Source organism: Serinus canaria, chromosome 3, assembly GCF_022539315.1.
Source record: "Serinus canaria isolate serCan28SL12 chromosome 3, serCan2020, whole genome shotgun sequence".
NCBI lineage: Eukaryota > Metazoa > Chordata > Aves > Passeriformes > Fringillidae > Serinus > Serinus canaria.
In genome coordinates, this window is record NC_066316.1 from 91,536,215 (window position 1) to 91,548,948 (window position 12,734).

At 32.5% G+C, this 12,734-nt stretch overlaps 1 protein-coding gene across 1 annotated transcript in view; it reads left to right on the forward strand.

Moving 5' to 3' along the window:
* Positions 1-12,734, forward strand: part of CSMD1 (CUB and Sushi multiple domains 1) — a 1,056,389-nt gene that overhangs the window by 798,202 nt on the left and 245,453 nt on the right. Inside the window, exons 13-15 of the mRNA XM_050972940.1 lie at positions 7,852-8,034; positions 9,893-10,219; positions 11,933-12,127. Coding sequence (XP_050828897.1) covers positions 7,852-8,034; positions 9,893-10,219; positions 11,933-12,127 — 705 coding nt within the window. The remainder of the gene's footprint in view (positions 1-7,851; positions 8,035-9,892; positions 10,220-11,932; positions 12,128-12,734) is intronic.

Here is a 12,734-nt window from a genome sequence, read left to right on the forward strand (position 1 = left end):
ATGGAAAGAGTACCAATGCAATAAAGTCTCAAAGTTAATCAAAGAGAGAAACTTTGAGATCTTGAGAAATTGTGCATTGCCAAAAAAAGTTAAGAGATGCTGAACTGAATCCAACACTAGAAGGCAGGGTTTGTCCCACAAGGGCAGAATATAGGAGCGTAAGGCCTAAAGATGTTTTCTCTTTTCCTTTTTTTTTTCTTTTTTTTTCCTTCAGAGGAATATTTTTGGAGCAATACTTCATCCTTCTTGCTTCTTTACTGAAATAGAATAAGGGAAAATCATTTGGATGTCCACACTGTACCAATATTGGTACATTCTGTTGCTTCCAAAGCTAACATTTTCCATTTGAGCACTTACTGCTTTTACAACTGGCATTAGAAAAGTACTGAGCTGAAGCTTCAGCAAATCTACACGTGATTTTAATCTTTCATCTTGTATTATGGATCTGTACTTATCACTCCTGGTCTTTAAAGTGGAGGCACACTCACTGTAAGGTGCTGAAGTGGATACTCAGGGAAAATAAGGTCTTCCCATCTAACAGGTATTTTATTTTCCAAAATTCTCAGCTGCCATAGGCTTGAGATTTTGGTGAGGGTTTATTTTAAGAGTATGAGAAAAAGCAGTGCTTATATGGGTACATGTACTTGAGAAGACTACACCTGTAATATATGTCAGGTAAAAACATCTTGAAATAGTGTGGCAGTGCTGTTTACCTATTTTTCCATAATATTTCTGTAACAAACTGTTAGGATTGGGGTTAAAAAGTATAGATTAAGCTAATTGAAGAAGTTCTATTGTCTAGTGATTATTCTTTATTCACATTTTTTCTTCAAAATACTATAATTATTTAATTGCAATCCATTTAATGTGTGCTAAATTAATTTCCTATTATACCAATTCTTAATTAGAATGCCATGTGTCACTAATTTAAAAGGTTGAAAGTAGTCCAAATATATTGTGTCATCTGAGTTTATAATCTGAAAACCCTATTGTTTGTGTGGCATGGCACATTTTCACTAAAAACCATTAACTAAGAGTATATTTTCATCTTTTAACCCTTTAGAAATAGTGTTTTTATGTCAGTGGTTCCATCACTTTGCTAAGGATCAGTGTTGGCTTTACAATCCCGTTACAAATGATTTGCTAGTAGCAGCTCATTGATTTTCTTTCTAGATAGCTACCACGTCTTTCTTGTCAGGACTTAGGATAATTTTAATTACAGATGTTTAGGGATACTCTCTTATAAAGGAAGATTAACCATATAATTTTCCTAGTTGGAGGGGACCAATTAGATACGCAGGTATTTTTTCAATTCCTTGGTTCTTCTCTCCAGTTTTTGAGACAGTTAATACATGTGACCTTTCTCAATCATGTGGGATCTCCCTTGTTCTCCATAAGTTCTTGAAGATAATTTCTAATAGTTCATTGACGGCTTCAGTTAATTACAGAATTTAATTAGGCCCTGTTCCCTTGAATGTGTCTTCATTTTCTAAATGGTCCTTAAGCTGTTCTCTTCCTATCCTGCCCTTCTCCTAACTTTATATAAACATTTTTATCTAGATAAGAGAAAGTGTTCTTCATTCTCCTTTCCTGCTATTTTTCTTTCTCTTAATTTTAAGGACAATTTATTTCTACAAGTTTTGCCGCTGCCTTCTGCCTCAATCCATGGTGTGCCTTCTCCCTTACCTTATTCTGATAATTCCTGAGGCAGCTGTGCTTCCTATTTTCCATAACACTCTAAGTTTCTTTCCAAAGGGTAACTCCGTGCTAACTTTTTGTTCAGGGCACTGCTCGGTCCTTTGTGCTGACAGACCCCACTCTTTCTAGTAGTAAAGCAAGATGAACACTATAATTTCAACACTATCATGTTTCTTATCACAAAACATTAGAATAAAAGTCTACAGTGAGACCTAAAGCATATTGGTACTTGACAATATAAGTTGTTTAGGGAAGAAATGGTGAATTATATGGTGATAAATCAAGAAACAGAATACTCAGTTTCCAGAGATACACACGTCAAATATTTTGTCTCTCAATATGATTTTCTTCCATCTATTTGTCCAACAACTTTTTGGACACATGTATTTCACTGCCCAGAAAAAAAGATTTCCAGCCTATTTATTTGGTTCTCATTTCTTCAGTAACTTTGGTCTTTTGTTTTCCTCTCCTAGTTCTACTGTTGCCTTTTTAAAATGGAAGAGCAGTACTACCTGTAAAATTCAACATGGAAATGAAATTTTTGAAGGTCTTTGTGTGGGGACAGAATGGTATTCTGTATTTTGTTCACTGTTCCTTTCCCAATAATTCTTAACAATTTCAATAGCTTACAGTTTCATAGAATTATTTAGTTTGCCAGAGCATCTTTTGCTGGAGTCCTACTCCTAGTCAAATCAGAACCTATCATTGTGCCTGCAAATTTATTTTTCTACATTGTGCCCATATTTATTTTTCTAAAAATTTTGGTAATTAATTTAACATGCTTGGTTAATAAGTATCATACATTTTTTTGCAGCAAGTAACAAAAAGGTTTTTTCCTCATTGCTGTTAATATTTGATCTACATTAACCCCTCAACATGTAAAATTGATTGTAAACAAACCAACATTTCATTTTTCTGCTTTCTGAAATAAGATACATAATATATAAGTACACAGTATATTTTAAACTGAAAGAACATAGTGTAAAGTTTGTTTTCTGCTTTATGGTTTTCAAGGTTTTTTATAATATTATAAGATATGATGCAATACAGTGTTATTATTACATGCAAGCCACCATATGCTATGATAGTGAGCTTTTGGTTTAAATTGACTTCCAAGGAAAATTGGTTTTTTTCCATCAATCTGATTCTAAAGTCATGTTTGCTTTTTTTTTTTAACATTTATACAGAATGCAATAAGGTGGAAGCAGCAAAAATTAATCTACTGGATATGATCTGTGATCTTTTTGATAACAGCAAGGACAAAACATTTCAGAGAAAATGTGAGAGCCTCTTAAAATGCAACAGGGAACTATATGACCTGTGAAGGCCTTCTCCTTTTATATTTAGAGACTAATAATAAATTGCACTGTTCATTTTTTTTAAAGAAATTTACTGGAATAATGATAAAATTGTGATCATTTATAAAATTGTCATGTAAGGCCATCCTCTTTTTAGTGGTAGGCCAAATTCACTTTTGCTTTAATAGCCACTTTTACAGTCCAATTATATGCTATCTGAATTTTTTTTTTTGCATTAGTTTTGAGTCACCATTCTCTTTTTTAGTAGTAGTTCCTATGTTCCATTGCAGGAATCATGTATATAATATTCCTTTTCTCATATCCTTTTCTGCAATCCTGAGCATCTTTCTATCCCTTCTTATTTTATAAGGGTTTGCTTCCATAGAAGTTTCTCCTTTCTGTTTTTAAACTACATTAGGTATTAGGGCTGTTAGCACGGGGAGGGATGAGGAATAAGATGAAATAAAATAAATCATCACTTTCCTCATATATGGAACAAGAATTTCTGTCATTTCTTGAAGTTTAAATGTTAAAGTCTCTTTTCATTTTTTGAGGGTGGGGGGTAAATGTTTACCTGTGAACTGGCTTTCACAGCTTCCCTTAACCTATCTTGACTATAAATAAGATGATAATTATGAAATATTGTAAAATAATTAGTTTAGGTTTTAAAGCTATTGACTTCAACTTTCTGATTAAAATCTGAAGTTTATTTTATATCTCAAAAATTGATTTTTGCTCAACTTATATGTGTTAAAAACACATATTTAGTTTAAATTGTATTTATTCATCTGAATTATTAATGTGTGTGATTATTATTTATACTCTTTGGGCTGTATCCAGATTCAGATTTAATGATTAGATGATTCATTAATTGTCTAAACTAGAATATTGGATAGTGTTAATAAATACACAGCAACACTAAGAATTTAATTTAAACTATGTATTTTTAATCTAGTAACAAGAGGGGAAAACCTACCAAATTACCCCTTCCATGAATAGTAAGTTTAAGAGTGCAAAATCTAAGCTATGTATTATTTTATTATACATTTCAGATACCATAGTAAAAGTCCTTAAATCAAAAAATACTTGAATTGCAATGTGACACCTTTCAAATAGTAGTTATGATACATATTTAAATGCTTAATATCACTTTAGAATTGCCGTATTTCTTCATTTGAAAGAAAACAGAGCAACAGAAATGTCTTTCAATTAAATTCAGAGAGATATGCCCTTACAGTCAGAAATCTAATGTGTCATTCTTCTAACATGAAAGAAAGAATATTCCCTGAAACTGAGTAAATATTTTTAGTTTACAAACAAGATGAAAAGTCTGTTTCCCCAGGTTATTGAAACTGAGTACATGAAAGCCAAGAGCAATTGCATAAGATCAATATTAATATTTTGATAACCAGAGGAAGCTGATGTTTAAATTTAGGCTTGAGAATTTATGTGCAAACTTCATGAAGTTCACACAGCTCTAAGAACTCAGATCAAAAGAAGTTCAACATTGAATGAGTACACAGAATAATCCTAAAAGAACAGGGCTTTAATTGCCATGCTAAATAGGTTAGCATAGATTTTATTTTCATATTTGTTATTTTAAGAACATTTTCTGTCCCATAGGATTTTTCTAAGAGCTCAACGTAACTTCAAGAGAATTGGTCTGAAATGTTCTCATTTTTAGCAAGCTGATACAGGACATCTTTTCATTTATGAAACAGAATAGTCCATAAATGTGTTGGAGCAATACACACAATGCATCTCAGCTGCATTTAGCCATTTAAAGAAAATGCTCAGTGACTTAATCAGTACAAGTCAAACAGATGTCAGAAAGGACAATGGAGAAAAATCTGTGCAAAATCCCAGAGGACAGAAAAATTTTGGAAATCATTAGATGCCTACTACTCTAGATCTAGTTATAAAGAAAGAGTATTCTTTATGTGTAAGTACAAACCCGTTAATTTGGACTTCTGTGCCTACCCTTAGTTTTGGATTGTTAATGTAATGAAATGTAGCTTTTGACTAAAGAGAATCAGAGAATCATTTTAGATCATCAGTCCAACCATTAATCCAGTTCCCCAACTAAATGATGCCCCTCAGTGCCACATCTACATATAGTTTAAATACTGCTGGGGTGGTGACTCAGCCACTTCCCTGAGCAGCCTGGTCTGATGCTTGACAATCCTTTCTGTGAACACTTTGGAGAATCTTCCAGTACCTAATGGGAGCCTTCAAGAGAGCTGCAGAGGGACTTTTCAGAACAGCATCCAGTGACAGGGAGAGGGGGAATGGCTTTAAATCTTCCTAAAATCTAGGCTAGATTTTAGGAAGAAACTCTTTATTGTGAGGGCACTGAGGCACTGGAACAGGTTGCCAAGAGAAATTTTGGGTACCTCATCCCTGGGAGTATTCAAGGCCAGGCCAGTTCTAAGGAACTTGGGCCTATTGGAAGGTATTTCTGTCCATGACATAGGGGCTAGAACTAGGAGATCTTTAAGGCCCCTTCAAACCCAAATTCTATGATCCTATGATGATTCTATGAATTACAATGAGTGCTGTCTGTCAGCCTGAATAACTTTTGACTAGAGTGGATTTCCTGTTAGGGATACATACAGTCTTCAATTTAAGGTTTGTGAAGAAATGGATTGCTACACCTGGATAGAATTTTTCAAGCTATTTATTGTCAAAATGCAAATAAGACATCCTCAGAAGTGTTTTATAAATCAGTCATATTCTCTGTATTGTTTCTATGTTGAACAAATATGCTCAGACCCTGAATTTTTAAATAGAAATAAAGGTAATGTAGCAATTTTTAACATTTTTATGAGTTATTTGGCTTTTCAGTATAAAATAAACATATTCAAAAATCCTTCTATTGTGTTTTAGAGAACCTGAAATTTAACATTCAGTTGTTTTTTATAAATCATATTTTATTAAAACTTTTTTCCAAAGAATGAAACATATTTTTAAATGTTTTATCTGAAATTAGTGTTAATATTTTTAATTTTTCTACGGTTTTTTGCTTGAAAATAAGATATTTAAAAATCTGAATTATATACCTCTATATGTCCATATGGGCATTCTGGGATGAAGAGTGATACATTAAGAATAAAAAAGGATTTGGTTCATCTCCTAAGTTTGATAAGTGTTCACGATCATTCTCACATGCTGGATTGGATACAGCTCTGTTGTCAGTAAGGGAGATGAACTTCTAAAATGTGAATAAAATGTGTATTCTGTTTTTCTGTGGCTCCCCACAATTTCATGAAGTATGTAAGATGTGCATAGTTGAAAACACAGGTTTTCAGTGCTATTCTGTGGAAGTAAAAGTCAATATCTCAGTAGGAGCAGACAAGTGAAGCTACATTGAAGCATTTGTATGTATAATTTTGAATCATTATTTATAAATATTCTTTATAAAATTTCTCTCCCAATGTTTTATTGTATTTGTGTACTGAACATTTTGGAAAATATTTTTATTAATTTATACATACTTACTTTCTGCTGAGACAAGTTATTTAAAAAAAATAATAATGGGTGCATCAGACACAGCATCACTAGCAGGTCTAGGAAACTATAACATTGTGAAATATGTGCCATACCTTTCTCAACATGTCTGTCAACAATTTGTTAATGGCTGCTTTAACAGTGTAAACATAGTGGATTGACTTCACATATCCTGTATCTTAAAATTTCTGTTGCTGAGTCAAGGTATAGACTTCTGCCAGGATTTAACATAATTAGATTTAACAATATTTGACAGCAAACACTTTCAATTGGGTTAAATTATGTTAATATTTATTATTATTCAATGAGTTGAATTTTCTTGTTGTCTTGAATATTTCTGATTTCATACCTCGGACTGAACTGTAAACTGTTTAAATACCAAGAACTTTATTTGTACTTTCATTTGAATCAGATTCACATAATTTCATTACATGTGCAGCAATGCAGTTTATAGAATCAGAAGTGCTCTGTTGTTATTTTATTTTCTGATCAAAGGCAAGTTAATTTAGAAAAAACCCGCTTTCAATTTAACAGCAAAGAAATGGAGCCTTCATTTTTTGATGAGCAGCCATGTGTAAAGTATTTTGCAAGATGATTCTGTCACAGGCAATTAATACTTACATTTTCTTTTCTAATACTTATGGTATTCATAAATTTTCATAAGACTTGAATTTTTTATAGCCTTATCTGGTTTTTGTAGATTTGAGATCTACAAATTAAATAATTTAAGAAACAGAGCTACTTGAGAATATCTTGAATTATTATCCAAAATGTTAATTTATTTTCAGCATAGCTGAATGCAGTTAGGAAAAATGTGTCTCTAATTTGAAGTGTGTGATTAAGAAATAATTCCTCCATTTTGTTTTTATTATATTTCAGCTATTGTAAACTGAAATATATTCACTCTTTAAGGAAATAATATACTTTAAAATAATATACTTAATCATATTGTTAATAGACTTATAAACGGAATTGCAGATGTGAGAGTTAAGAGATTCCTTAGTATGAGTACTTCTTTGTGAGAAAAATGATCTACATGTATTATGTCTCCATGGGTAGGATGGAGACTGTGGCTTTAAAATTTTACCTTCAAATATGCTGTAATTTGGTGCAGTCATGCAGTTAAATATAAATATTTTGTTTTTTTCAGCAATGCAAGTATGGAAGCTCTTAGCTTGTGAAAGAACTTTAGATCCTAAATCATCTTTGAGGCAGAGGCATGGCATTTACCTCTAGTTAATTTTCATCTGTAAATATTAATTTAATGTATAGTGCCAAATATTTTGACATGTAAATTGATTGAAAATGTATTTTCCTTATTATTGCATTTGAATTTTTCAATATTCAGAAATAGAGAAAGGAGGTTGTGGAGATCCTGGAATTCCATCATATGGGAAAAGGACTGGCAGCAGTTTTCTGCATGGAGACACACTTACCTTTGAATGTCAAGCAGCTTTTGAACTGGTGGGAGAGAGAACAATTACATGCCAACAAAATAACCAGTGGTCTGGCAACAAACCCAGCTGTGTTTGTAAGAATTATTATATTTTTTTCTGTGTTATTTTTCTGACCTTAACCTCCTGCATTTCTTAATGTTTGTGACTAATCAACAACAGGAAAATACTTCTAAGTACCTTGAAGACTTTTTCCATCATGGTTTGCTTTTTTTTTTCAATTGACTTGGTGGCTTATTTATGGGGAATGTCACACAGGACTGTTTTTAGAATGTTCTTTACACTCATTTTATATGTAATTGAACCACTTAACTCTCTAATGTAAATGTGTATTGAATTAGATTCTAAATGAGCAATCTTTAATAGCAGAAAAGTGTTCAAAAGGATTCTGTGGCTCATACAGGTTTCATTTGGGCAGTGCAAAACAACCTTCAAACCCACATAAGAAAAGACTGGCATTTTTTTTTTTTTTTTGATATATCACAAAGGTGTCAATATGAATATAAAGAAGTTAAGAATATTGAAAATAGGAAAAATTTAGGTAAGGTCATTAGTTGTGATTTTTGTTTTAAAAGATAATATATATTTGTTGATAAAAGAGGGATGTTGGGTTAGTTTTTATTTTTGTGTTTGTTTGGGGTTTTTTTGGTTTTTGTTTGTTTGTGTGGGGTTTTTTTTTTGGAGGGGGGGCTGTTAGTTGGGTTGGTTTTTTGCCTTTTTTTCTTCCTTTCTTGTAAAATAGAGCAAATTTTTCAAGTACACAGGTATATTAGGCACTTGAATTTTGTGTATCATGTTAAATTTCCTATAGAGAGTCATACAAATCAGTACTGAGTTTGGCAAACATCACAACCTTTGTTAGGTGTCCTACTCCATTTGGACATGTATGTACTTTGAAGCTGTGTTGGTACAGGACTTAACAAACTGAGCAAGATTGCTCTGGACAGAATAATTGTCATTAGGCTTTGCAATGCTGAATTGTGTCTTAGCATGTAAATCCTAGGCACAGAGACAGTTCAGCTGCAGTTCCCTGGGAAGACAGGAGCTGTGTTTCTTCATGGTGCTGTATTCCATTGGATTGCTCTATCAGTTTGTGTTGACAATGTAGAATATTTTACTGTGCTTCCAGTGTTACATATGCACATGCCCTATGAAAAAGCCTGGAATCCAACATCTATTTGCATACACTGAGTTCAGTTTGACACATTTGAAGAGCTGAATAATGGTTGTCTTTTTGTCAATTAATATTTAGTGAATCTTAACCTTTCTGATTATACTGTGCTTCTGCCAACAGTGCCAGTCACAAGGTCAAAACTCTGAAACCAGTTAGGCAATGTCTTGATGAAAATTGGCTCAAAATAGTAAAAAAGGATTATAGCTATGAATAATTTTTGGTTTCATTCTATGCCATCAAAGAAAAACTAGGGTAAAATAAGTTCAGATCATATACTCTTAAGTTTTCTTGATTCAGTCACATCTAAATTGCCACCGTTATTTACATCAGAATGAACTTTGTATACTACAGACAAAACTAGCCCTTGTGCTTGATTTTTTTTGATTGTTAAATACAGTTTATGCATACTTAGAAAAAAAAAATCATTGAAATTTGGAAATCACATTTTCATTTTAGAACAAACCTCCCAATTTTTTGCAAATTCTGATGCATCAAGCATTGCTTTTACTTTCTTGGTATTCGCTACATGCAAATCTCTTGCAGGCCCTGCTTCAGTCACTTGGATCCACATGGGAAACAAAACATTGGAGAACTGTTCTGAAAGTGTTAAACATTTCCTGCTTGCATGTATAGTAGTTTTTACATCCAGGCTTCAAAATCATCCTTTTCCACAAGAATTATTAAAAAAAAAAGAATAGAAAGACAAACATTTATAAAGTTTGTGGATAGGATTTTAAGAATCTTATTGTTCTTTCCTATAGTTTCATGTTTCTTCAACTTCACCACACCATCTGGAATTATTCTTTCTCCAAATTATCCAGAGGAATATGGGAACAATATGAACTGTGTTTGGTTAATTATCTCAGAGCCAGGAAGCAGAATCCATCTGATTTTCAACGACTTTGATGTAGAACCTCAATTTGACTACCTTACAATCAAAGATGATGGGATTTCAGATTTACCACCTCTTGGCACATTTTCTGGCAATGAGGTCCCTTCTCAATTGGCTAGTAGTGGGCACATAGTAAGACTTGAATTTCAGTCAGATCACTCTACCACTGGAAGAGGATTTAATATCACTTACACAAGTAAGAACTTCTGCTTTTTATTTTATGCTTAGTTTTATGCTTTCTTAATAATAATTAAATTATTATTTTAAAATATTTATATTTATATTATATTTATTTCAGAAGTAAATTGTAATGATTATATAATTGCACTATTTTCAGATGTCATCCTTGTATTCATTAGCTCATCTGAATCCTTATCATTTATTTATTTTAATTATGACAGTGCAAGGAATTCCCTTCTTTTTTTTGTTTTTTGTTCATACTGCATAAATGCAGATTCCATAATTAATGTCCAGATCTTTCACATCAAAGTATCCAGTGCATGTAATTCAGTATACTTCCAAATAGAACCATCAGAAATAAGTTCATAAAGGTATCGATCTGTGATCCCAAATATTAATTGGAAAAGGATATAGTAATCATCAATACAAATAAATAGTTGTTAGAACATGTTTTCCTTTTGTATGTCTTTTTTAGTTGAATGGAGTGGAATCTAAGAATACAAACCGCTTAGAATAGAGATCTCTTTTCAGCATTACACATAGCAGTTGCACTCTGGTTTTTCTAGTGTCTAGAAAACAGCTGAACTGATGCAGAAGTCTTTCCTATAAGAGTACATGAATGTAGAATCATTCTTCTCTCTGGTTCCTGTCTCTATGACTTTTAAGAATGTGCTACCTTTAGGACGGCAATTCTCAAACAAATTTTAATTGTAACTGGACGACCAGTCCAAAAGCTGTTAAATGTGGACCTACTGGTCATGTACCTATGGAGAGCTGCTGAGAAAATAAGTGTCTCCTGTTTGGGCAACCAGGTTAAGAAATATCTGGCTACAGATGGTCCTCTGTTTTCTTTATATAAAAAGATATTACTAAACAGTACCCTCAAAAGAAAGCTAGTAACAGCATTGTCATGTAGAAAACATTTTTACATTTGCCATGGATTGGTAACCCTCCCAAAAGTTTTTTGAGTCATTCAAAGATGCTACTTATACAGAGGTTATAATTTTAACTGAAATTATCTTCTAAGGTTATAGAAGTTAATTGACAAGTTGTCTTTAAGACCTTTTGCACTGTTTCTAAGTTGTGTCAATTAAAATAATAGTGTTTGTGTCCAAGGTGTTATCTTGCATTATTTGGAACGATTCCCCAGATAAAGCTGAAATTCATTTATTTCAATCTTTATAAAATCTTAGATGCCTAAATTGGTCTTTTGATTTTATAGGTGGGGATAATTTTTGTCCTTAGAAAAATGGCAGGAAATAAAAAGGGGAAGTAATTTCCTCTTTTCTATCACATAGTACCTGTGAGAGGTGGTACTCACTTTGCTACAACCTCTTTCCAGGTAGTTGTAGGGAGAAATGGGGGCTCCCCTCAACCTCCCTTTCTTTGGGTTAAACAACCCCAATTCCCTTATGTTAGTGGCAAAACAGCTGGATTTTGTCCAGAGGAAAATTTAGGCAAATTATTCTTCTTATCTAAGCCACATATATCTAAAAACTTCTGAATTCCAGCTATATTTCATGTCATTGGATTTGAAGATTTTTATTGAGAAATTTTCTATATTTGAATTATGTATTACTATGTTATATGTGTTACATATACTATATTACAAGTAAAATATTATTATCTTCCTCCAAAAAAAAAAACCACATAAAGTTTAAAGGGATGGGGTTTATTATTGCTATTATTGTGAGTTTTATTACCAGCATTATTACTATGTTTTTATCAGCCTTTGGTCAGAATGAGTGTCATGATCCAGGCATTCCTATAAATGGGAGGCGTTTTGGAGACAGATTCCTACTGGGAAGTTCTGTTTCCTTTCACTGTGATGATGGCTTTGTGAAGACTCAAGGCTCTGAATCCATAACCTGTATTATGCAAGATGGAAATGTAGTATGGAGCTCAACTGTCCCACGTTGTGAAGGTAAGGGCACAATCTTTACTTTGCACCTACAGTTTGAATAATGACACTAAATATAGCTTACTTTTTACATTTTGCAGATAAACAAGACTGCTTTACCTGAAGTTATTTATTCATCTTGACTCTTTTCCAGTCAAGTGAGAGCACAGTAGTGGAAACAAGATAGCTTGCTTTTATATTCTTGGAATAAATTAGCATTCTAAAAATCTGGTTGCTATTGTTTCCAAGTTCTGTTTGTCATCCTCATTACTAGGTTGTGAATTATAACTGCTATAGCAGTTTTGGCTGTACATACTGAAGGACAATTATATAACACATAGGAAGTAAATAAAGCTTCTATTTAGAAGTCCTTTTTGAAAATTTACCCCTTTAACTTTCTCAAAATGAAAGTATACTTGAATTTCTGTGTGTAATATTATACCCTGCAGTACACTTATTTCTGAGAAATATAGTGAAAACCAGAGCTATGTTTAATATCCATGATATTCCCAAAAATTTACATTTTTATTTGCTTTCCTTTCTTAGGTGAATAAATAGACTAAGATGATCTCTATTAATATTTAAACTCTCCTTAGAATGAAATACAGTAAGAAGAATTGCTTGATGCTTA